Source organism: Taudactylus pleione, unplaced genomic scaffold, assembly GCF_031769625.1.
Source record: "Taudactylus pleione unplaced genomic scaffold, aTauple2 ptg000032l, whole genome shotgun sequence".
Lineage (NCBI taxonomy): Eukaryota > Metazoa > Chordata > Amphibia > Anura > Myobatrachidae > Taudactylus > Taudactylus pleione.
Window position 1 is genome coordinate 3776464 of NW_028284434.1, and position 22831 is coordinate 3799294.

The following is a 22831-nucleotide window of genomic DNA, read 5'->3' on the forward strand; positions in this document are numbered from 1 at the left end:
AATAGAGGAATCATTGATGTTGAGCTTCAAAATCAAATCGCTACTGAAAAAGCAAAGATGGCAAGAAGTTCTACACAGAATTCTTCATTGTATCAAATTTATAGCTACGCAAAACCTTGCATTGCATGGTCATAGGGAATCTGTTAGAAATGAAGAAGAGAGAAAACTAGGTAATTTTCTTGGATTGTTGAAATTGTTAGCAAACTTTGACCCGGTCATGAGAGAACATTTAAGAAATGTTGAAAATCATCCAAGAACCACATCCTATTTATCACCATTGGTGCAAAATGAGTTTATTATTTTGATGGCTTCTACTGTTCGTCAAAAAGTGTTAGACCACATCCATGAGGCCAAATATTTTGGTCTTATGTTAGATTCTACTCCAGACCAGTCACATCGAGAACAAATGGCAGAAACCGCCCGTTATGTTGATATAGATTTTCAGACAAAAACAATTAGTATTAAAGAGTCATTTCTAGGATTTCTTAAATTAGAAAAAAAGGATGCTGAAAGCATTGTTGATGTTGTTTTGAAACAACTGGAAAAAGCTAAAATGCCATTAGAAGTTTGTAGGTCTCAATGCTATGATAATGCTGCAGTTATGGCTGGTTTTAAAAGTGGTGTTCAACAAAGGATTAGTGAAAAGAATACAAAAGCTATTTTTGTAAATTGTGAAAATCACTCTCTCAATTTGGCAGGAGTTCATGTGGCTACCCATGATGCAATGATGATAAAATTTTTTGGTACAGTAGAGTCACTTTATTCATTCTTTTCACAATCACCGCTTCGTTGGCAAAAGCTGAAAGATGCCATTCCAATAGTTCTCAAATCGGAGTGTGACACTAGATGGAGTTCCAGAACAGAAGCTGTGAAGCCAGTGCATGAGTACCTTGATATTATATTTGAAGTCTTGCAAAAGATGAGTCAGGATCAAAATAAAAATGTCGAAACTAGAGCAGATGCTACGCAAATGCTTAATCGACTATTGACTTTTGATTTTTTGGCTATGCTTGGTTTTTGGAAAAAAATTCTAATTAGAATTGATCGTGTTCAAAAAAGGCTTCAAGATCATACGATGAACTTTCATGATGCAGCTTTAGATTTAAAAGCACTTCAGGATTATTTCACTAGCAACAGAGAAATACTGGCCAATGAGTCACTTGAAGAAGGTTTGAAGCTTTGTGAGGAATGGGATGTTCAAGTAGAAAGACGCCCCAGAAAGAAAAAAGAATGGACGGTGAAAAATCCATGGAGATAGGTTTAAACACGAAGGATGAAGTGTTGAGGACAATTAAATCAACTATTGATCGCATCTATAATGAAATGGAAACCAGATTTAATCATCTCCATGATTTGGATTCAAAATTGGGTTTTCTTCTTGATGTCAAATGCTTATTGGCTGAAACAAATGACAGCAGTAGCAGTACATGCCAAAATATCTTAAGGGATAGTTGTCTAAACCTTGGTCTGTTTTATAACTCCGATATTGATGGTTTACAGCTTTTTGAAGAGATTCAGGACTGTAAAATGCTGTTGAAAAGCCGCACAAATTTGGAGATTAAAAGAGCAGTGGAACTATTACATTTTATAGTTCAGTACGGAGATGAAAATGTTTTTCCAAACTTAAGAGTTGCAGTTCAGATAATGCTTACTATTGCAGTTTCGATTTCCAGCTGTGAGCGATCTTTTAGCAAGCTAAAATTGATTTTAACATATCTGAGAGCTTCAATGGGGCAGGAACGACTTTGTGCATTAGCCCTTCTCAGCATTGAACGTGAGGAAACTGAATTAACCAATTTTGATGAAATCATAGATCAGTTTGCTTCAGCTAAAGTTAGAAAAATAAATTTTTAGTTGGTACTGTAGTCCAGTATTTATTTGGATCTATTTACACCATTATTATATCATTTCAAAAAAGTAATTAATTTATTTCTAATTAAAAATATTTTGGACTATTTTAATTAGAATTTGTAGTTTAAGAACAGTGGAGATACAGTGTGCAACCCTTTGTGTAGTGTTATGCATGGAAATAGTCGGTACTATTTAGGGCAGCACAGAAGGTGTAATGGTTAGCGTTACTGCCTCACAGCACTGAGGTCGTGGGTTCAATTCCCACCACGGCCCTAACTGTGTGGAGTTTGTATATTCTCCCTGTGCTTGCGTGGGTTTCCTCCGGGTACTCCGGTTTCCTCCCACACTCCAAAAATATACTGGTAGGTTAATTGGCTCCCAACACAAATTAACCCTAGTGTGTATGTGTGTGAGCATGTGATAGGGAACATAGATTGTAAGCTCCACTGGGGCAGGGACTGATGTGAAAGGCCAACTATTCTCTGTAAAGCGCTGCGGAATATGTGTGCGCTATATAAATAACTGGTAATAAAATAAAATAAAATAATAATAAATACTAGCAGGAGCAGAAGTATGGGAGTCATTGGAGGAACCTTCCGCCGGACGCCAGCACTGATGGGGCACCTCCTCCATCACCCACAATATATTCACCCCACTTAGGGCTGTAAATATGGTGGATAGGGGGTCACTAAATTATAACTTGCCTCAGGGCACCTGGGAAGAACTTGCACCTCTGGGTACTAGTGTTCATAGAAAAAGTAATGCTTACTATTTTTGCATGGATGATAAGTCAATACAGAAATATAAGGTGTCGACTGACTGAGTGAGCTATAAGATGTTAAATATCAATGAAGTTCAATGCTGAAAGTTATATATCAGCACTGTGGAATATGGGGTGTAAGAGTCAATCTAGTTAACTAGGTTTGTGGACGTGGCAGAGGATGGCACCCTACATCCCCCATGTCTGACCATTACCTCGGACCTGATGTTGGTGGGTGGGTCACACAGCCCAGAGATGGGGACAGATATAGTGTCTAGGAATTACTGCCGTCGGTTGTCTGATTGGGGGTGTTGATAGTCTCTGGTTGTCATATCAGAGCAGCACAGTATCTGGGATGTCTTCACTTGTGTTGAGGTCTACTGTCCCCTGATGGTGGCTTGTGTGGGTAGTGTAAACCAACCATCTTGGGGAGGAAATGAATGCAGCCATTGGGAGTCTGTGGTGCATGACTTACTGTGGGGCATCAATCCTTACAGGTGTGTTTGGCTCACAATCAGTACACACTTCCCAGGTGCCTGTTTTTGCCAAGGTCTCCTATGGTGTAGCTTCTCAGTTAGGTACCCTGGTTCCCCAGCAGACTCCTGGATCCTGGCTCACTCTATACTGATGGGCTGGGATCGCAATGTTGCTTCCTGCCGCAGATGCAGGGGGAGCCAGTGGATGGGGGTGTGGTGTGTGTGTGTGTGTGTTGAGAGGTCTTGGCCTTTAAAAAAGGCCTGAGAGGCTAAAACGTGTTGGGGGGGAAATGCACATCTACCACCTCCTTTTACTGGCTCTCACTGCATCAGCAGAAGGAAAAGGCATCACGGCCATGTCTGTCAAGTAATGGGGCTGGCAGCAATGAGAGAGCCATGATCCAGAAGCCGCCAGAGGAACCAGGCCACCCGTCTGAGAAACACCACAGGAGACAATGGCAAGAACTAGCACCTCTGAAGTCTGCACTGAGTGAGCTCAGCACCCCTGTAAGGATTTATGCCCCAGAGTAATGCTGGCCATACACCAGATCAATTTTCCTCCTACAATCCAACTAGTCGGTTGCTTGGAAAAAAAATCTGCAAATGTATATGAGAACAAATGGCAATCATCATTTTGCTCCAAAATGCATGAAAAAAAAGACAGTATCAACACCCCACGGAAGCATCCCAACCTGACAAGTCTGCAATGATTCCTAGACCCTCTGTATCACTGTCCCCATCTCTGGGCTGTGACACACCCACAAACATCAGGTCTAAGCCAACGGTCAGACACAGGTTCAGGGTGCCGGACCCAGCCACGTCCACAAACCTAGTTGAGAAGAATGACTATTACACCTTATATTCTGCCACAATGCTGACATGACTTTCAGCATTGAACTTCATTGATATTTAACTTGTTATTGCTCTCTGTCATACCACTTTGATCGCATTACGCTCAGTCAACACCTTATATATTGATATATTGATTTTTATCATGTGTTAGATCAGTAAGTCTTTTTTTTTTATTTTCTATAAACACTACTACTGATTATTCACATATATCACACTACACAAAGGGTTACGCACTGTACCTCCACTGTTTTTTACTTTACCATTGAGGATTGGGCTAGTTCTGAACCACAGCAGCACTACCCTACCCACCTAAGTTATCCTACTCAGTGTGCAGGTTTTCCACACATTTGTACTATATTTTATTTGTAAAGGGTTTGTTGAAACTATTAGGTATTGACCTATATAGATTGTATTGATATGTTACTATCTCATTGAGGAGTATAGGTTTTATCAGAGCTGTTCAATATATTTTATTTTTAATTAAATGTGTATACATTTATTAGTTTATAATATACAGTAATACGTTGGCTCAAAAATAATACATTAGTGCTTTAACCATGTGTGATCTGAAGTTGTGTAGTAGTGAGTTTTCTAATTTGCATGTCAGTTTGCATATTGTGGTCAGAGGTTAAGTTTTACTTTGTAGTGTCCACGTTCACAGTATGCCACATTTTATTGCTCCCGGTTGAAAGTGTCATATTGAGACATTGGGCCATTCCAAAGTAGCATACTGTCAACTGAGGACAATACTTATGGGGCCAAATGAGAACTTGGTCACTATTAATAGGTATACTGTCGACTGGTGGCACGACTTATGGTGCTTATAAGAGAACTGGGTAAAATATTGGACATACTGGCTGTCACAAATGGTGCTTGAGAATTACCTGAGTCAGGTGTTGAAGTGGATTCAGCAGAGACAGGCTTAAAAGGAACCATGGCTGAGGAAAATAGCTCTATTTGTGAACGAATTGTATAGCAGTGAGAACTGCCTTTGGTTATAAATGACAGGAACTTGGAGGTACCGGACTGGGACCGGCAGGATAACTTGCTGAGTTGAACTGGTGAACTTGGAAGTTGACTCTGGACTGGAATAACATGGATTGAACTGATTAACTTGGGACTTGAAACATCACTCCAGACTGGAGTATCGTGGGCAGTGCTGGGAAGCACTGGTAACACACACAGGGAACTCAGGATCATGTCACTAAACAGCAATGGACAGAATACACTGGCCTGGGAACTGGTTGGATTTCCGGATGCTGCAGGTGTATTCGTGTAGCAGGATTACTGGATATACCAGGTATTGCAGTAGCAGTATTTCTTGATTGCCAGGTATTGTTGGAGCAGGTTTTCTGGATATACCAGGTATTGCAGTAGCAGGTTTTCTGGATATACCAGGTATTGCAGTAAGAAGAGCCAGGGATACACAGAAGCAGCACGAACCACACACCATGGAAGGTAACAAGATGTTCAGGCCCAGAATGTTATCAGGGGAGGATATATATACCCTGTGTCTGGCAGCAATTGGTGGATATGGACAGGTGGTCTGGCAGTAGCATTCTGAGTGGTGGAAGGCACAACATACAGAGGGAGCAATCATCTCTACAGCACTGAGTCAGAACTACACCTGTGATTCCAATCAGTGCTAGCAGTGTTCACAGACAGGAAAGGACCCAGGTGAAATAATCACTGTGGAAGGAATACCTAGAGAAGTGCTGCTGCAGCATGATCAGAGCAGATCCTCAAGGCAAATTACACACACAGATCCATGGGACAGCTGACAGGGGTAATTCTAAAGGCAAAAAGGTGACAAGTTAACCAGGATCGTGACACTGACTAGCTGCAGTATTTATGGACATCTAGAGAGCCCAGGAAAGTGCTATCTACTGCTAGCTAATGGCACTACTTATGGGGCCTACTAAAAGCAGGGCTAACTATGAGGCATACTGACAACTGGGGACATATATGGGGCTTGCTAAGAACAGTGGACATGGTTATAATGTATACTGTCATTTAGGAGCTACTTACAGGGCATAAGGAGAACTGAAGGCACTTATGGGGCATACTGAGCAATAAAATCTGGGAAACTCAATGAAGTTAACTACTTATAGGGCCTACTTACAACTGGGTTGAGGCAATACTTATGGGGCTGACTAAAAACTAGAGCAATTATGGGGCATAATGAGAACTGGGCACTATTGGGCTACTGTCAACTGGCGGGAGTACTTAGTGGGCATACTGAGAACTATGGGCACTTAATGGTACAGATAATTTGGGGTACTGGAAAGTGCCAAACGTCCAACCAGTGGCCTACTGAGAAGTGTAATATTATAGCATGTTGTCAACTTAATAATGGAAAAGCTACAGAAAAACAAAGTCCACAAGTTGTTGACATTTTTAGGTTAAAGGTGCCCACACACATACCGATCTGCCCACGATCAGCCGATGTGTAACATTTCCATTGAAACTCTCCCCAGCAGCTCAGCACACGATCACCACACAATTTGCACACGATTTGGTGTCCAATCTTCAGATGATCTCCTGCAGTCAAACTTTTTACAGTGCATCGGATCCTAGAGTGTCAGATCTGCCCTACTGCACGGCAGATGCGAAGATGCAATGTGCTACCAGCGGGGACGCGCATTGCATCATGATTGTGAGTAGGAACTCACGATTTACTCACGATTTGGCCATATTTTACATGATCTGTCATTCCAATGCATCGCAATCGGCCAGATCAGGTAAAATATCACTATGTGTGTGGCCACCTTAACTGTTTTGCATTTAGAGCTACTTTAAAAGGCACATGATGTGGTTACAGGGAATACCTTAGACAGTAAAAAGAGAGAAATGTATGAAATTAACTAGAAATATTTTGCAAACTTTTATCCGGTTAGGAAAGAACATCTAACAAATGTTAATTTATCCAAGAACAATATCTTATTTATTACCATTGGTGCAAAATGAGATTCAGTAGTTTACTGATTTTTGGTTACAGAAGCTCTATTCCCAAGATGCTACTGTAACAGCTTAACAGGCAAAATCTGGAAGATTTCCAGAGCTATATCGATATTAGTCTGTGGAACGTAGGTTCCTGACATGTATGATGTTCAAAAGGTCCTATGTTGCTTTGATACCGGTTGGGAGGATAGAGATGGCTTGAAATCTCTTACTCTGTCACAAAGTGTGATGCATTCATATCAATAAAGTAATATATTACAAGTCGGCAGCACATTTCTTATTTTGTAGCATGTTTGAGAGGGCCGACCCAGTAAGCTACTCAAAATAAGATATTTTTAGCACGGTTTCTTTATGCCGCTTCAGTTGTTCACCCCAAAGTATGAATTATTAAAAAAAAAACAAGCTTCAGAAAACCTGCTCAGTGGTCATGTTAAACCTTCATCTGAAGTTTCATCATAAAGTCCTCTTCTCTTGCTTTGCCTCTTCATTGGAAATTCTTGAGGAAGATTCATTGACTGAGCAATGATGCCTGTTTCTTTTATTTATCAAGACCTTCACACATTTGATATAGTTACTTCAGAAGTCCACCTATTGGTGTGGCAGCTTGGTCAACTGATGCAACCTTTTCCAATGCTTGGTTGTTAGTCACAGCATAATAAAATAAAATGTATGATATGGCGTATCAGACTTTTGGCTTTCATATTAGTCTGTGGACATGTAGTATTACTTTCTTGGTGCAGTGCCTCAAGAAACACTGGCAGTTGGGTACTTAATAACTTCACTGCACAAGCTTTTGATAATTGTCATAACCCTTCTCAAGATTATTACCTGTATCTAATCCATCATTGCAAAGCTTCTGTTCTATTTCAGCAGCAACACCGCTGCCTTTTTTCTTATTTCAATAAAGTTTAAGAGGCTATCTTCCACGCTGCATTTTATGTATGAATACTAACATGATGATTTCACAAATGTCCCGTTGTGATTATTAACAGTATTTCCTTGTTAGTCACAGCATAATAAAATAAAATGTATGATATGGTGTATCAGACTTTTGGATTTCATATTAGTCTGTGGACATGTAGTATCACTTTCTAAGTGCAGTGCCTCTAGAAACACTGGCAGTTGGGTACTTAATGACTTCACTGCACAAGCTTTTGATGATCAACCAGTGTCAGTTTGAGGGTGACTTAAGAATTTTGTTCATTGGGTGGTATTCAATTGATTCTTCCCCCCTTTGCGCCTGATGGAGCTATTCTATTGTTGCTCCTGTTGGGTGCGATCAGCTGCTAGCGCTCAATTTCAGCTCGCAGCCCCAGAGGGGTGCGGGCTGAAATCGGTTAAAAGTGTCCTGTTTGGGCGCCCAAATGGCACTTTTCGCGATCGTGCCCAGCACTTTGGTCGGGGTTAGCTGATTTACGCGGCTAAACCCGACCACTTTGGGTGCGATCAGCGTGAAAAGCTGGCTCAATTGAATAGCGGCCCGCAATCTCCTGTCACTTTAGACGTGAGATGCGGGCCACGAAAACAATTGAATTCTGCCCATTGTGTCCAATTAGACTGTGGAACTCAGACATGTTTTTTAAAAAATTGCAAAGACTAAAACCGTTGCCACAGATTTGCTGGCAGCACTACTACTAAATTGAGCAATTGTACAGCACCTGGAACGTATCTAGCCATTCTGTTCAGTTGTGCTTGCTCACCATTATATTTTCAAGACCTATTTGCTCTATTGTCATAACCCTGCTCAAGATTATTACCTGTATCTAATCCATCATTGCAAAGCTTCCATTTTTATATTTGCCCTGGGCTCCAAATACCCTAGTTACGACACTGCTCATTGCAATCCACAGAACTGTAACTAGACATTTTAGTGCCCTGTGCCAGCAAGAGCATTGGTGTCCCCACCCCCCCTGTTTGTCTTTCTGCAGACAGGCCCAGCCTTCTGGACTCCACAATGGTCCATGGAAGGAGGAGCTGCTGTGGCTGGGCATGCCCAGCAGCCCTCCTCCATAGGCAATTTATGTTACTGCCTGCTGTCTCTGCTCCCCAGTCACGCTTCTGCCAGCTGTATGAGCTGCCACCCCATCAGGGCTAAGCTGAGAGCTCAGATCGCATTAGGACTGCAAGAGCAGCCCTAGACTTGGAATGCATGCCCCTAGGCATTTGCCGAACTTGTCTATGCCTAGGGCCGGCTCTGGTTACATTGTAACATCAGTGGAGATTATGAGCAAACAAGCTCATAATTTAGAGACGCGGGGTACACAGTAGCTGTTGCCTAGAATCTATATTTTTCTAGTTCTTTTTCCAGACAGATGGTGATTGCAGGTGCTAATTCCAAGCTCTTTAGAGTTGATGATTGAAGATACAGCATTATTTGCTGACTCCAGTGTTAGTTTCTGGTGCATCTGTTGATTATAAATTAAATTAGATTGTAAGCTCCATTGGAGGAGGAACTGATCAAAATACAGGTCTGCAATTGTCTCCAATTGCTTAGTGCTTCAAAGTATGTTGCACGTCACCCCAACTTGTGGTAGGGTATATCTCTTTTTATCAGTTCCAGCTTGAAAACAATATTCATTTCTGTGGACAGCCACTCATCACCAGTTGCAGAAAGCATCATCATTACAGTTGCATGGAAGACAATTATTTTAGATGAATAGCAAAACTAATTCAACTCTAATTTATTTATCAATACAGTTACAGAAATCACCACATTATAAGAGTATGCAAAACATATTACCACACAAAGTGGCACATATACATGCTTTGCTGGTGTCTCATCTCTCTACTATACATGCTGGGTACTAGGACCCAAACTCAGAGTCAAACACGACTTCTGAACTTATGACTTCACCACTGGGCTGCGGCATTTGTGTAGCTGGCGCCATTTTTACTGTGTAGAATGACCCAGTGCTGAGTGTATGCAGAGTACTTTGCTTCTGAGGTGAGACACCTAAATATCACTGAAAACCCCTGCAACACCGCTATTCTGTTTACCGCTGAAATGGCTGTGTTCAGAGCCATCTTAACATGTTGTTAGCCATTGTAGTCTATTGGCTAGATATTGCAGATCTTACCAGGAGAGGAACCCCTCCCAGGTACAGTAATAGCCACTTGAGCATTTGTGGTCTGATCACTGCGCATGTGCTGTAGGCAGCCAGGCGTCATGCAGTACAAAGTAAAGTGGTCGCTGATGGGATCATTAAACGTTACACATCGCAGGAATGGGCTTCTTTCAGAGCCAATGTCCCTGGATGTGTTTCATAATATATCTCTGCATTATTAATAAATATCTCTCCGGTTATTAATAAATGTGCCCCTTAATGGCTTGGCTGGCTTTAGTGTGTCTCTAATATCTACCCCAGCCAAGGGATATATTCCTAAGAGCATTTAGGGGCACATTTATTAATAACCGGGTCTTTGGCCCAAAAATGTACATTTCTTATTGCTGCTATTTGCAATGATAAGACACTATGTACTGCTGAGATATATTAAGAAACACATCCAGGGACATTTTGTTTATGCTTCCACATGGACAGGCCCACACTAGGGGGGCCTTAGGGGGCATGAGACCTGGGCGCCATATATGAGGAGGTGCTGCGCCAACACCAGGACCAGATTAAAGGAGTGGAGGTGCACTGGGGATGCAATAATGCAAAGACCATGCAGCCGCCACCACCACCAGATGCTGCACCCCAATGGCGTCCCTCCCCGCGGTGACACCCGGTGCGGGGAGGGATGCCTTGAGCGCGGCGGAGCACTTCGCCAAAAAGGGGCGTGGCCTCGATGGAGGAGGCTTGGCCTTGGGAACGGGGCGTGGCTTCGCGTCCCGAGACCGCTGGTAGTTAGTTATCGATGGGGGTGCCGGAGGTGCGGGCAGTGCAGGCACCTTCCCGAGTGCTGCACATGATGTTACAGTGCAGCACCCGCCTCCTGTCACCGAGGGGGAGCCTGCACCTTGGTGTCACCCGGGTGCGGCCCGCACCCCCCGCACCCCCCTTCTGACGCCACTGCTGCACCCATCCCACTGCGGCCAGGTAACAGCACAGCCAGCCACCCACACCACCATGGCTCTGCCCTAAATACACAACTCACAACTCTGCAGTCACTGGTGTACACAACTGCATATGCAATAACGATTATGCACGCAGTGTAACTGCACTAGCACATGCAGGGGGGGTTTCTGAGAAACCTAATTTTGAATTTTTTCATAAGATGTGCTCAAATAGTGTACGATTGATCATTAAGATCATAAGTGAATCAGGTTGTACTCAACAGATCTTAGGTCTCTCTGCAAAACCATTTGATCTGCGATCCAACTAGACGACAGCGGGGATACACATATTTTCATAATAATTGGCCTGTTCAACCTGTAGAAACTGCCCAAATCGTGTGAAAAATTGTCCTGTGTATGGCCAGCATTAGGTTGGTTCTGTTGAAAACAATTTTCTCCATATCACTACATAAATAAAGGAGATCAATTTAGTTTTTTTTTACTGTTCCTCAATTTTAATATAGAAGGAGCACAATCCTTTTACATGAACAGTGGGCCTGATTCAGACCCGCTCGCAAGCGCTATGCGCTCGCGAGTGGGTCGATGTTTGGCCACTGCGCATGCACACCCCGGAGCTGGCTCCGATGTGCGCAAGCGTGAGACCTGGCTAGCTTCGTCGCTCCGGGTCTCGCACCAAAAGGGGGCAGCTGTCGATGTTGATCGACAGCTTGCCCCATTTTGGAGGCGGGCAGGGGGGGTGGCAGGCCAAATGGAGGCGTTCCCCATGGAACGCCTGCCGTTTGGGTGCGGCCCCACTGACATCACGAGTGATGTCAGTGGTGAGCTTCTAGCTCTATTAAGAGCCAGAAGCTCACTGGGCTTGTGGGAATGAGACCCTACCGCAAGGGTCTCGTCGCAAGCCCCGATGGTCACGATGGTCAAGACCGTCACGATCTTCACATGGCCGCTCGCAATAGCTGTGGGTGGTCACCCACAGCTATGCGAGCGGCCAGGAGGCCACACAAAAAGAAATAACGCCCTGATTCAGAGTGAGCGCTCTTTCAGAGCGGCTCTGAATCAGGCCCAGTGTGTTTAATAATCTGTCACTTAAGGCGGGTATCCACTACCCAATTAAAATGAGCAATTGAATGATAACGATATCATTATCGTTCAGTCGTTTATTAAATTCGTCGCAAGTGGGCTATGAAAATGTTGAAAACAACCAGCAATGCGCACTCCCACTGGTCATTTTTGACATCTATCATCGCCCGAACATGGTGGTCATTCTGCCGATAATGACAGATTGGCCATGTTCAGTGATGAGGTAGGGTGCCTACACTGAACGACTGATCGTTCAGTGTAGGCACAGCACAGACTGTGAAATGACTGCATGATTACAATGTCGTAATCGTGCAGTCATTTTACAGTCTGCTAGTGGATGTGCCTCATTACACATAGATTTGTAACCAAGTTTATATAGTGTAGTCTGTGTGTTTTGTTACATGTGGAAATATCATAGCTACCTCATCAAAAGACCTTTCATGTGAAGTACAATATTTAATACCATATTGTATGCAGAACTTAGAAAATATGTATTGGTATAGTATAGTTTTGAACATTATGCACATATACAGTATACACCTGTGGGATATGGAAACAAAAATCTAACTAATTCTGTTCTGCTAGAAACTCTAAAATATGTTATACTTTAAATGAAACATTAAAGTGAACCCCAAACTAGGATATGTAAATGGTGTTATAATTATATATATATATATATATATATATATATATATATATATATATATATATATATATAGATGGGTTTTCCTGAATTCACAATCATTCTGACTTCTTCTTTTAGTCCTGCACTGGAATGAGGGCACTCAGTGCTAACAATGGAGCTGCAGATAAAACTTTGTCTTTAGGGCCTATAGTTAAACAAGGTATGTTTACTTATTTTTTATTTTTTAACAAAAATCATAACATAATTAATAACACAAAAATATATCTGTTTCGATACAATATTTAATGCCAACATTTCAAAATAAATACCAGTGACAATTTATTGCTAAATTTAAACAAGTAATATGAGATACTATCTAGTGTATCTAACAATACAGTCTCCATTACTAAAGATGTGCATAGACCCCCATGTTTTGGTTTTGGTTCTAAATCATCATCATGATTTTGTTTGTTTGTGCAAAACCAAACTCAAATTTGTGGTTTTAGGTTTGGATCTGAATTTCTTTAAAAATTTATTAAAACAGCTAAAATCATGTAATGTGGACCTGTTTTTGTTCAAACAATCTTATTAACATCAATAAGATTGTATGAACAAAAACAGGTCCACATTACATGATTTTAGCTGTTTTTATACATTTTATACAAGATTCATTTCCAATAATTTCCAGTCATTTTTGAGTATCTCACAGTACACAATATTATTTTCAGAAATATTGTTAATATTTTCACGATATTGGCCAAAGGCTGGCCGATTAAGGTAAATGACAGAGCATCAGCACAAACTCATTGCAGTTTAAAAGAATATAGCACATCTATGAAACATTGCGGCACAGCGGTGGCAGACAGGATGGCAGCTGAAAAAACGATACCACCCTATAGAATGTTTTCATTAATCAGGAACTAATAGCCTAAAATTAAAAGCCCTGTAGAAAATACTGTAGAAAATACTGTATAATATATTACTAACACAATTTTCCAAAGCAATTTGTAATTTATGGAGCTTTTCTATCTATTGAGAAATAGGACAAGTACATGTCCTTTACTATGCTTTAGGGCCTTATTTATCACAATTCTGCAAAAAAGCTTCTGTCCCTGTGAATCCTCTTGGCACATTTTTCAGGGTATTTGTTCACAAAATACCCTGACAGTGTGGCCTTGCATGCGCCACTGGCTGTCACCACCCCACGATTGTCCTCCCCCCAGTGAACCAAACTGCCATCTACCCCGCTCCCCCAGTCAGCTTACACTTACCTCCATTCAGGTGATCAGTGAGCTCCTCTGTGATTTGGTCATCTGATGGCTGTGTCCTGTTCCATGCAGTAAACTGAGGATGCTTCCGACATTTCACAGAATCACAGTTTACCAATCAGATGGCCAGAAGGCCGAGTTACTATAGGTGAGATGGGGGGACGAACCATGTTTAACGCCATCTCCAGGTGGCATTGTTTTCACAGGGCTCCCGCCTGATATTTTTTATCTATTTCTTTTGGTAAAAATTTAAGCAGTTTGCATTTCCCGTTACAAGTATGGGAAATGCAATCTGCTTACTAAAAGAATGTGATAATTAGGGCTTGGAGTATAATTTTGTGTATTCTGCTCCATTTGCCCTTTCGTACATTTAGGTGAACGAAAATAATGTGAAAAACAAATTTGCTAAAAAATTGCTAAATAGGACCTTAATCAAAATGTTAAAATATTTATTTACAACAATATTTTATGAATAATTAATTTCATTTTAATTTATTAACTTTTATAATTTACTATTGATGACAGTTTGTAGAAAAATATGCGCTATAATTAAATGTAGGTAAGGAAAAACAAACTCTTGTAAAGGTCTGAATTCTTTTTAATTGTATTTTACTGAACCTACTGTAATACAGTTTTTTAGCTATCTGGGATGGGTGCGGGATGCTGGTGGTCAGAATCCTAACCCTCCCCCTCTCCCTAACCCTCCCACCCCATGCTCCCCCTAGTGCCTAAACATAACCTCCCACTCTGCACCCTAAACCTAACCTCCCCCTTAGTGCCAAACCCTAACATTCCCCTAGTGCCTAACGCTAATACCTAACTCTACCCCTAACCCCAGTCCTTACCATCGAGATACCGGGCCAGGATTCTGACATGTGCTAGGATTCCGGCGCCAGCATTATAAGCACCGGTATCCCGACTGTCAGTATTATGACCGTATCTCACCTATCTACCTTCCAACATTACCAATTTCATTCAGGGCATAATGATTGCAGTAAAGTGTTACTTAAAATCTTGAATGCATTAAACTTGACAGTATATATTTCATGCAACTGTATAAATTATATTTTATTACTAAACTGTTTCATATTTCAAGGCCAAAATTTATATACTGGATAGTAAATGGTCAGAAAAAGAATCTTGCAAGAAATAAATGTGGTGTGATGGAACTGGAGGTGGTTTGGGTAGAATAAGGGGAGCATAGTGTGCCTTGATTTTTTTTTAAATTATGAATTATGTGCAGTATAATACATAGTAAAAGTAGTTAGGCCATATTCTCTACTTTAATTACATTTTCATTATATCTGTAGATGAAGCTCCCACAATCACAAAGAAACCAATCTATAATGGTGAGTATCTATTGTTTAATTTACTGTACTATATGTCACAAATCTCGCTATACACTCCAGCCGCCAGGTCACTTACCTGATTCCCTGCTCCAAGATCCAAATCTGTGACAGTCTCTCTCAAGCTCCAGCTTTTTCTCACCTCCTGCAGCTTCCACATGCAGCATTTCCTCCAGTGCTGGCTCAAAGGCACAGCCATGACGGTCTGTATCAGGTGACTGTCCATCCACCAACCGGTGACCAGTTTGCTGTCACCTGATGCCTGCAGTCAATACCTGCTCTCCCAGGGGTATATATGGATTCCCCCTGCGCACAGCACTTGCCAGCGCAATGTTGTCCACAGCCTAGCTGTGTGTTTTCCAGTGAGCTCTTGCAGATTCATAACATTGTCCAGAGACTCAAAGTACTAGTACCATCTTGTTGCACTACTGGCTCCAGCAATCCGGTCCCATTCCAGTGTTCCAGCAGTCCAGTTCCATTCCATTGTTCCAGAAGTCCATTCCCATTCCAGTGTTCCAGCAATCTGGATACATCCTGGTGATCCTGCACTTTGGTTCCATCCCTGTACTCCAGTTCCATCACTCTGGTTCCATTCCAATATCCTGTATAATAGGTTCCAATTTGATAACCAGCACCATTGGTTCCAGTTCTATACCTGTTTCCACCAGTAGCAGTCCAATTTCCTGTATTATAGGTGCAATCCAATAAATAGCATCATCGGTTCCAGTCTGCTACCTGAATCCATCGGTTCCAGTCCAATATCTGACTCCATTGATTCCAATCTGGTCCCATTCCAGTGATCCAGCAATCCAGTCCCATTTTGGTGTTCCAGCAATCAGGTCATAATTCCAGTGTTCCAGCATTCAGGTCTCATCCAGTGTTTGAGCAGTCCAATCAAATTCCAGTATTCTAGCAATAAGGGCCAATTCCTGATTTCCAGCAATTTGGTCCCATTCCAGTGTTCCAGCTCCTCTTTCTGGATCAACAGAATTCCGGTCCCATTCCAGTTCTCAGCAATATGCTTCCAGCTTGGTTCTGTGCATTCTGGTATCAGTTCAGTCCAGAGTTACTCTGCTCCACTTTATCCAGTTCTCATCTGGTTCTAACCTGGACAAAGTTATGTATGCCCTCCTTCATCTTGTTTGCCTGCACTTGTCTGCAACAAGTTCTCAAGTATCTCCACTCTGGTTCCAATCAAGTCTCCAGCTGTTCCACCAGTGCCTCCATTTGCCAGCAGTCAGATATTGGCTACCTGTTACACACAGTGCCCTCTCAACACACCCCACCATCCTGTACCTCAATCCATAAGCAGAAACTACTTAAGTCCATCCAGCTAACGTCTATAGCCTCAGACTACATTCCAACCCGAGACTCAAATCTGGTTCCACAAAAATTTCAAGTACAGGCTTGACAGTTGACACAAGTGGGACAGCCACTGTTTCTGGCTGCCAGTCCAGTGCTAGGAATGGACTCCCTGCAAGGCTTTGCAACTCATCTAGATGGTCTAGAGACAGCTGGCTCAGGGTCTGCAAGAAATTTCTATCCAACTGGATAAATTCAAAGTTACTCCTAAAGATACTAGAGCCCTCTCCCATCTTGAAAATAGAACTCATGCCTCCCAGCCTGCACAAATTTCTTTGAACCCCTATCTATGTTAGCTTCCTTATGGAAGATTGGAGAGGGTGACCTTATCTTTCAACTGCTCTTGGACTCCTCAGACAACCAGTATAGTAATTCCTGATAGACTGAGGATTCTTCCTCAAATGCTATTACAGCTACAAAGCATTCTGGGTCTCATTCAGACATGGTCGCAAATGCTGAGTGCTCGCAACCAGGTCGATGTTAAGGCCCTGCGCACGCGCAGTGGCCGCACTGCGCGTGGGCAAGCCCCAGAGCGAGAGAGAAATTCTCTAGCTCCGGAGCTCACTACAAATTGGGCAGCTGTCAATGTTGATTGACAGCTCACCCCGTTTTGTAGGCGGGGCGGGGGGGTGGCTACACAAACAGAGGCATTCCTGATGGAACGTTTGCCATTTTGTGGGCGGCTGCACTGACATCAGCAGTGATGTCAGTGGGGAGCTTCCTGCTCGATCAGAGCAGGAAGCTCCCTGGGGCTTGCAGTTGCCGAGACCCAACCTTAGGGTCTCGTTGCAAGCCCTGATGGTCGCGATGGTCATGACCATCGCGACCATCAACCTGGTCGGTCACTAAAGCTGTGGGTGGTAACCCACAGCTTAGCTAGCGACCAGGAGGCCGCACTAAAAACTACAAGCGGCCACCCTCATTCAGAACGAGCGGTCGCTTCTTGCGACCGCCTCTGAATGAGGGCCTCTGACCAGTATTATCTCAGTAATACCTGAATTCCTTTGGAATACTTCAGACACAGTCAAGACTGCCGCTACATATCCAGTGTCTAAAGAGCTCTCTGATTCAGGGTCCTTTGGCACCAAAGTCTCTTCTTCATTGTAGAGGAAAGATATAGATCTGAGCTATCCTCAAACCAAGCTGTCCAAAGCTGAATGCCAGCAGTGCAAGGAGTTCAACCTCTGTCTTTACTGTGGAAATTATGATAACTTCATTAAAGATTGTACCCATCTCAAGCCAAGAGATGGTCAAAAGTCTCATTGTCATAGTATTCGTGTCTCCAAGCAATCCTGTGTGCCTTTTGCAGTTTCCACTTTCACTACGCTTGGTAGGGGTGTCAAAAAGGTTGCCCAGAAAAAGACTCAAATTCATGATTGGGGTCCTGGGACAAGAAGGCCCTATTCTTATTTGGGTAACCAAACAAGAATATTCAAATCTCTCAAATCAAGAGAGGTGTCTGATTCTAAAGCCCCAGGAGGGGCGTCTGACTCTGTAACCCCAGGAGGTATCACATGTTCTGACCCCAGGAGAAACATCCCATGTTCTCACTCCAGGCTCTCACCACCCCATGATCACCCCACTCCTTGAGAACCACCCTGCCATCCTTCCCACTTCCCCACTCAGCTTACACTCATTCAGGTGGTCGGTGTGCTCTTCTGTGATTAGGTCATCTGATGGATGTCCTGGTCCTGTGTCAAGGTTCCCTGCTGTAAACTGAGGATGCTGCCATGAATTCATAGCATCACAGTTTACCGATCAGATTACTGGAAGGCCGATTTAGTATAGGTGGGCAAACCCTGCTTAAAGCAAACTCCAGGTGGTGTTATTTTCACAGGGTTCCCTCCTGGTATATTTTAACAATTTATTTTGGTAGATTTGAAGTAGGGATGTGCAGGCTCGGTTCTACTCGGTTCCGTTCGTTTTTTTTTACCGAATCTTATTGGCTATCCAAAACTCGTGACAGCTGAAACCCAATAAGATTCGGGAAAAAATCCCAACGGAACCGAGTAGAACCGAGCCTGCACATCCCTAATTTGAAGTAGAATGCATTTCCAATTTCAAGTATGGGAAATGCGTTCAACTTACTTAAAGAATGTGATAATTAGAGCTTCGAGTAGAATCTTGCGTATTCTACTCCAATTGCCCTTTTGTACATTTAGGTGATATGAAAATAATGTGAAAAACAGCTGTTTTCAACCTATTTTAGTAAAAAAAGATTTCTAAATAGGGCTTTAGTCAATATGTTAAAATATTTCTTTTCAACAATATTTTATAAATAATTCATTTAATTTTACATTACTAACTTTTACATTTTACTATTGATGACAGTTTGTAGAAAAATATGGGCTATAATTAAATGTAGGCAAGGAAAAACATACTCTTGTAAAGGTCTGCAATCTTTTGAATTGTATTTTATTGAAGCTACTGTAATACAGTTTATTACTTATCTGGGTTGGGTGCGGGATGCCGGCGGTCAGGATCCCGGCAGTCAGAATCCTGATGCCGGTATCCTGACAGAGTTAAGATATCGACACCTGTCGTTCAGTATCCTAACCCTCCTTTGCTCCCTATCCCTCCCTCCCCACTGCCTAAACCTACTCTCCCCCCACACACATCCTAAACCTAACCTCCCCCCACACACATCCTAAACCTAACCCTTTCCTCTTAATACCTAACCCTAACCCTCCCCCTAACCCCATTACTTACTGTCAGGCATCAGCTTTCTAAGTACCGGCATCCTGACTGTCAGAATTATGACCTTATTTCACCTACAGTATCTACCTTACAACATGACTAATTTCATTCAGGGCATAATGATTGCACTAAAGTGTCATTTAAAATCTTGATTTTATTAAACTTGACAGTATATATTACATGCAACTGTATAAAATATATTTTTATTACTAAACTGTTTCATATTTCAAGGTCAAAAATGATATACTGTATAGTAAATGGTCAGAAAAAGAATCTTGCAAGAAATAAATGTGATGTGATGGAACTGGAGGTTGTTTGGGTAGAAATAGAGAAGCCTAGTGTGCCCTGATTTAAAAAAAAAATATATGTACAGTATATTACACAGTACAGGTAGTTAGGCCATATTCTCTACTTTAATTACATTTTCTTTCTATCTGTAGATGAAGCTCCCACAATCACAAAGAAACCAATCTATAATGGTGAGTATTTATTGTTTAATTTTCTGTACTGTATGTCACAAATCTTGCTATACACTGCAACCACTGGGTCACTTACCTGGTTCCCCACTCCAAGATCCGACTCTGTGACAGTCTCCCTCCAGCTGCAATGTCTTCTCACCTCCTTCAGCTTCCACATGCAGCATTCTCTCCAGTGCTGGTTGCTGGGCACAGCCATGACAGTTTGTATTAGGTGACTGTCCACCAGTTTGCTGTCCCCTGACACCTGCAGCCAATCCTTGTTCTCCCAGGGGTATATAAGGATTCTCCCTGCACACAGCACTTGCCAGTGCAATGTTGTCCAAAGCCTAGCTGTGTGTTTTCCAGTGAGCTCCTGTAGATTCTTATTAGTGTCCAGAGACTCAAAGTACTAGTACCATCTTGCTACACTACTGGCTTCAGCAACCTGGTCCCATTCGATTGTTCCAGCAGTCCATTGTTCCAGCAGTCCAGTCCCATTCTTGTGTTCCAGCAATCCAGTTCCATTCCAGTGATCCTGCACTCTGGTTCCATACTGGTGATTCTGCTCTTCAGTCCAATCCCAGTGATCCTACACTCTGGTTCAATCCCAGTGATCCTTTGCTCCAGTTCTAGTCTGATATCCTGTATCATTGGTTCCAATATGATAACCAGCACCATCGGTTCCAGTCCGATACCTGATTCCATCAGTAACATCCTGATATCCTGTGTCTTCGGCCCAAATCAAGTCTCTGGCTGTTCCACTATTGCCTCCAGTCACCAGCAGCCAGATCTTGGCTACCAGTTACACACAGTGCACTCTCAATATACTCCACCATTCCTTACCCCAATCCATAAGCAGAAACTACTTATGACCATCCAGCTAACGTCTATAGCCTCAGACTACATTCCAACCCGAGACTCAAATCTAGTTCCACAAAAATTTCAAGCACAAGCTTGACAGTTGACACAAGTGGGACAGCCCCTGGATCTGGCTGCCAGTCCTAGAAATGGACTCCCTGCAAGGCTTTGCCACTCATCTAGAGCGTCTAGAGACAGCTGGCTCAGGTCTGCAAGAAATTTTTGTCCAACTGGATAATTTCCAAGTTACTCCTATAGAAGCTGGAGCTCTCTCCCATCTTGAAGATAGAACTCATGCTTCCCAGCCTGCACAAAATTCTTTGAACCCCTATCTACAGTATATCAGCTTTCATATGGAAAATTTGAGATGGTGACCTCATCTTTCAACTGTTCTTGGACTCCTCAGTCTTCCAGTACAGTGATTCCAGATCGACTGAGGATTCTTCATCAATTGTACTACAGCTACAAAACCTTCTGACCAGTATTACCTCAGTAATACTTGTGAGAATACTTCAAACACAGTCAAGACTGCCACTACATATCCAGTGTCCAAGGAGCTCCCTGATTCAGGCTCCTTTGGCACCAAAGTCTCTTCTACCTTGCAGAGGAAAGATATAGATCTGAGCTATCCTTAATCCAAGCTGCCCAAAGTTGAATGCCACCAGTGCAAGGAGTACCACCTCTGTCTTTACTGTGGAAATTCTGATCACTTCATTAAAGATTGTATGAAGGGCAAGCCAAGAGATGGTCACAAGTCTCATTGTCATAGTATTCATGTCTCCAGGCCATCATGTGTGCTTCCTGCAGTTTCCACTCCCACTACTCTTGGTAAGGTTGTCAAAAAGATTGCACAGAAAAAGACTGAAATTCATGATTGGGTCCTGTGAAAAGAAGGCCAAATTTTAAGTTGGGGAGTGTTCCAATCTCTCAAATCCAGGTAGGTTTCTGATTCTAAAGCCTCAGGATGGGCATCTGACTCTGCAACCCCAGGAGGGGTATCCCATGTTCTGACCCCAGGATAAATATTTCATTGTCTAATTCCAGAAGGAGTATCTGATGTTCTGACCCCAGGAGGGTATTCAATGTTTATCCTATAGCTAGAAAATCTAATATATCAACCCCAGGAGGGATGTCTGATTTGCCAACCCCAGGAGGCATGTGTAAGTTACCAACCCCAGTATGGGTCTCCAGTGCTTCAGCCCCAGGAGTCGTCTCCAGAGCCTCAGCCACAGGAGTGGTCTCCAGAGTCTCTGCCCCAAAATGGGTCTCCAGAGCCTCATCCCCAGGAGAGGTCTCCTCAGCCTCAGTCCCAAGAGAGGTCTCTAGAGCCTCAGCCCAAGGAGGGGTTTCCAGAGCTTCAGCCCCAGGAGGGGTCTCAAGTGGCATAGTCCCAGTCAGGTACACTAGCTTTGCAGTACCAGGTGGTTCAAGTTCCTCTGGACCCAATCTGATTCCATTTGTCTGTCTGAAGGCTTCTCCAGTTCCAGCCGGTTCAAGTAAATCCAATTACATTCTGGTTCTGTCCTTCTGGTTCCAGCCGGTTCAATTAATTTCAGTCCCATTCCAGTTCTTCTTCATCCACTTCAAGCCAATTCAAGTGTCTCCGGACCCAATCCGGTTCCATCCACCTGTCTGAAGACTCCACTGGTTCCAGCTGGTTCAAGTTTCTCTGATTCCACTCCAGAGTTGTCTCCTTCTATTCCAGTCAAATCAAACATCTCTGAACCAATCCAATTACATCTGCTTTTCCAAGTAAATGACTTCAGTCTGCTACCTCAAGAAGAAATTCTGATTTTGTTTCCTTGTCAAAATGTCCAGAGTCCATTGCCTCTGCAAGTGATGTACGTGCCTCAATCCTACTGGGGGTGGCTAGCAACCTGCCTCAGGATGGGGCTTCAAGAGGTCTGTCTATCCCAGTTAGGGACTTCAGCCCATCAGTTCCAGAGATGGCATCTACTCTCCAAGCAGATGTTCTGCAAGTTAACTTTCTACTTCTGCTAATGTATGTGCACCACAAGATTCAACCTCACCAAACTCGTCTGATGCTTCATCATTGATCTACTTTGATGGAGATCTATCTCAATTTTGTGTGCTGATGGATCGATACCTCACTGTTCTGAAACCTGATTCATCATCTGGAATGTTCCAATCCAAAGAAGAAGGATTCAATTCAAATGGTAGACTTGGACTCTGATTATGATCCTGATCATAACTCTACTCCC

General features: G+C 42.7%; 1 protein-coding gene across 1 annotated transcript; it reads left to right on the plus strand.

Annotated features, from left to right (window-relative positions):
- Positions 1-217: 217 nt before the first annotated feature.
- On the plus strand, positions 218-1258 carry LOC148538918 (52 kDa repressor of the inhibitor of the protein kinase-like). The gene has a single exon (XM_088452094.1). The coding sequence runs from the start codon at positions 218-220 to the stop codon at positions 1256-1258; it is 1041 nt and encodes a 346-aa protein (XP_088308220.1).
- The last annotated feature ends 21573 nt before the right edge of the window (positions 1259-22831 follow it).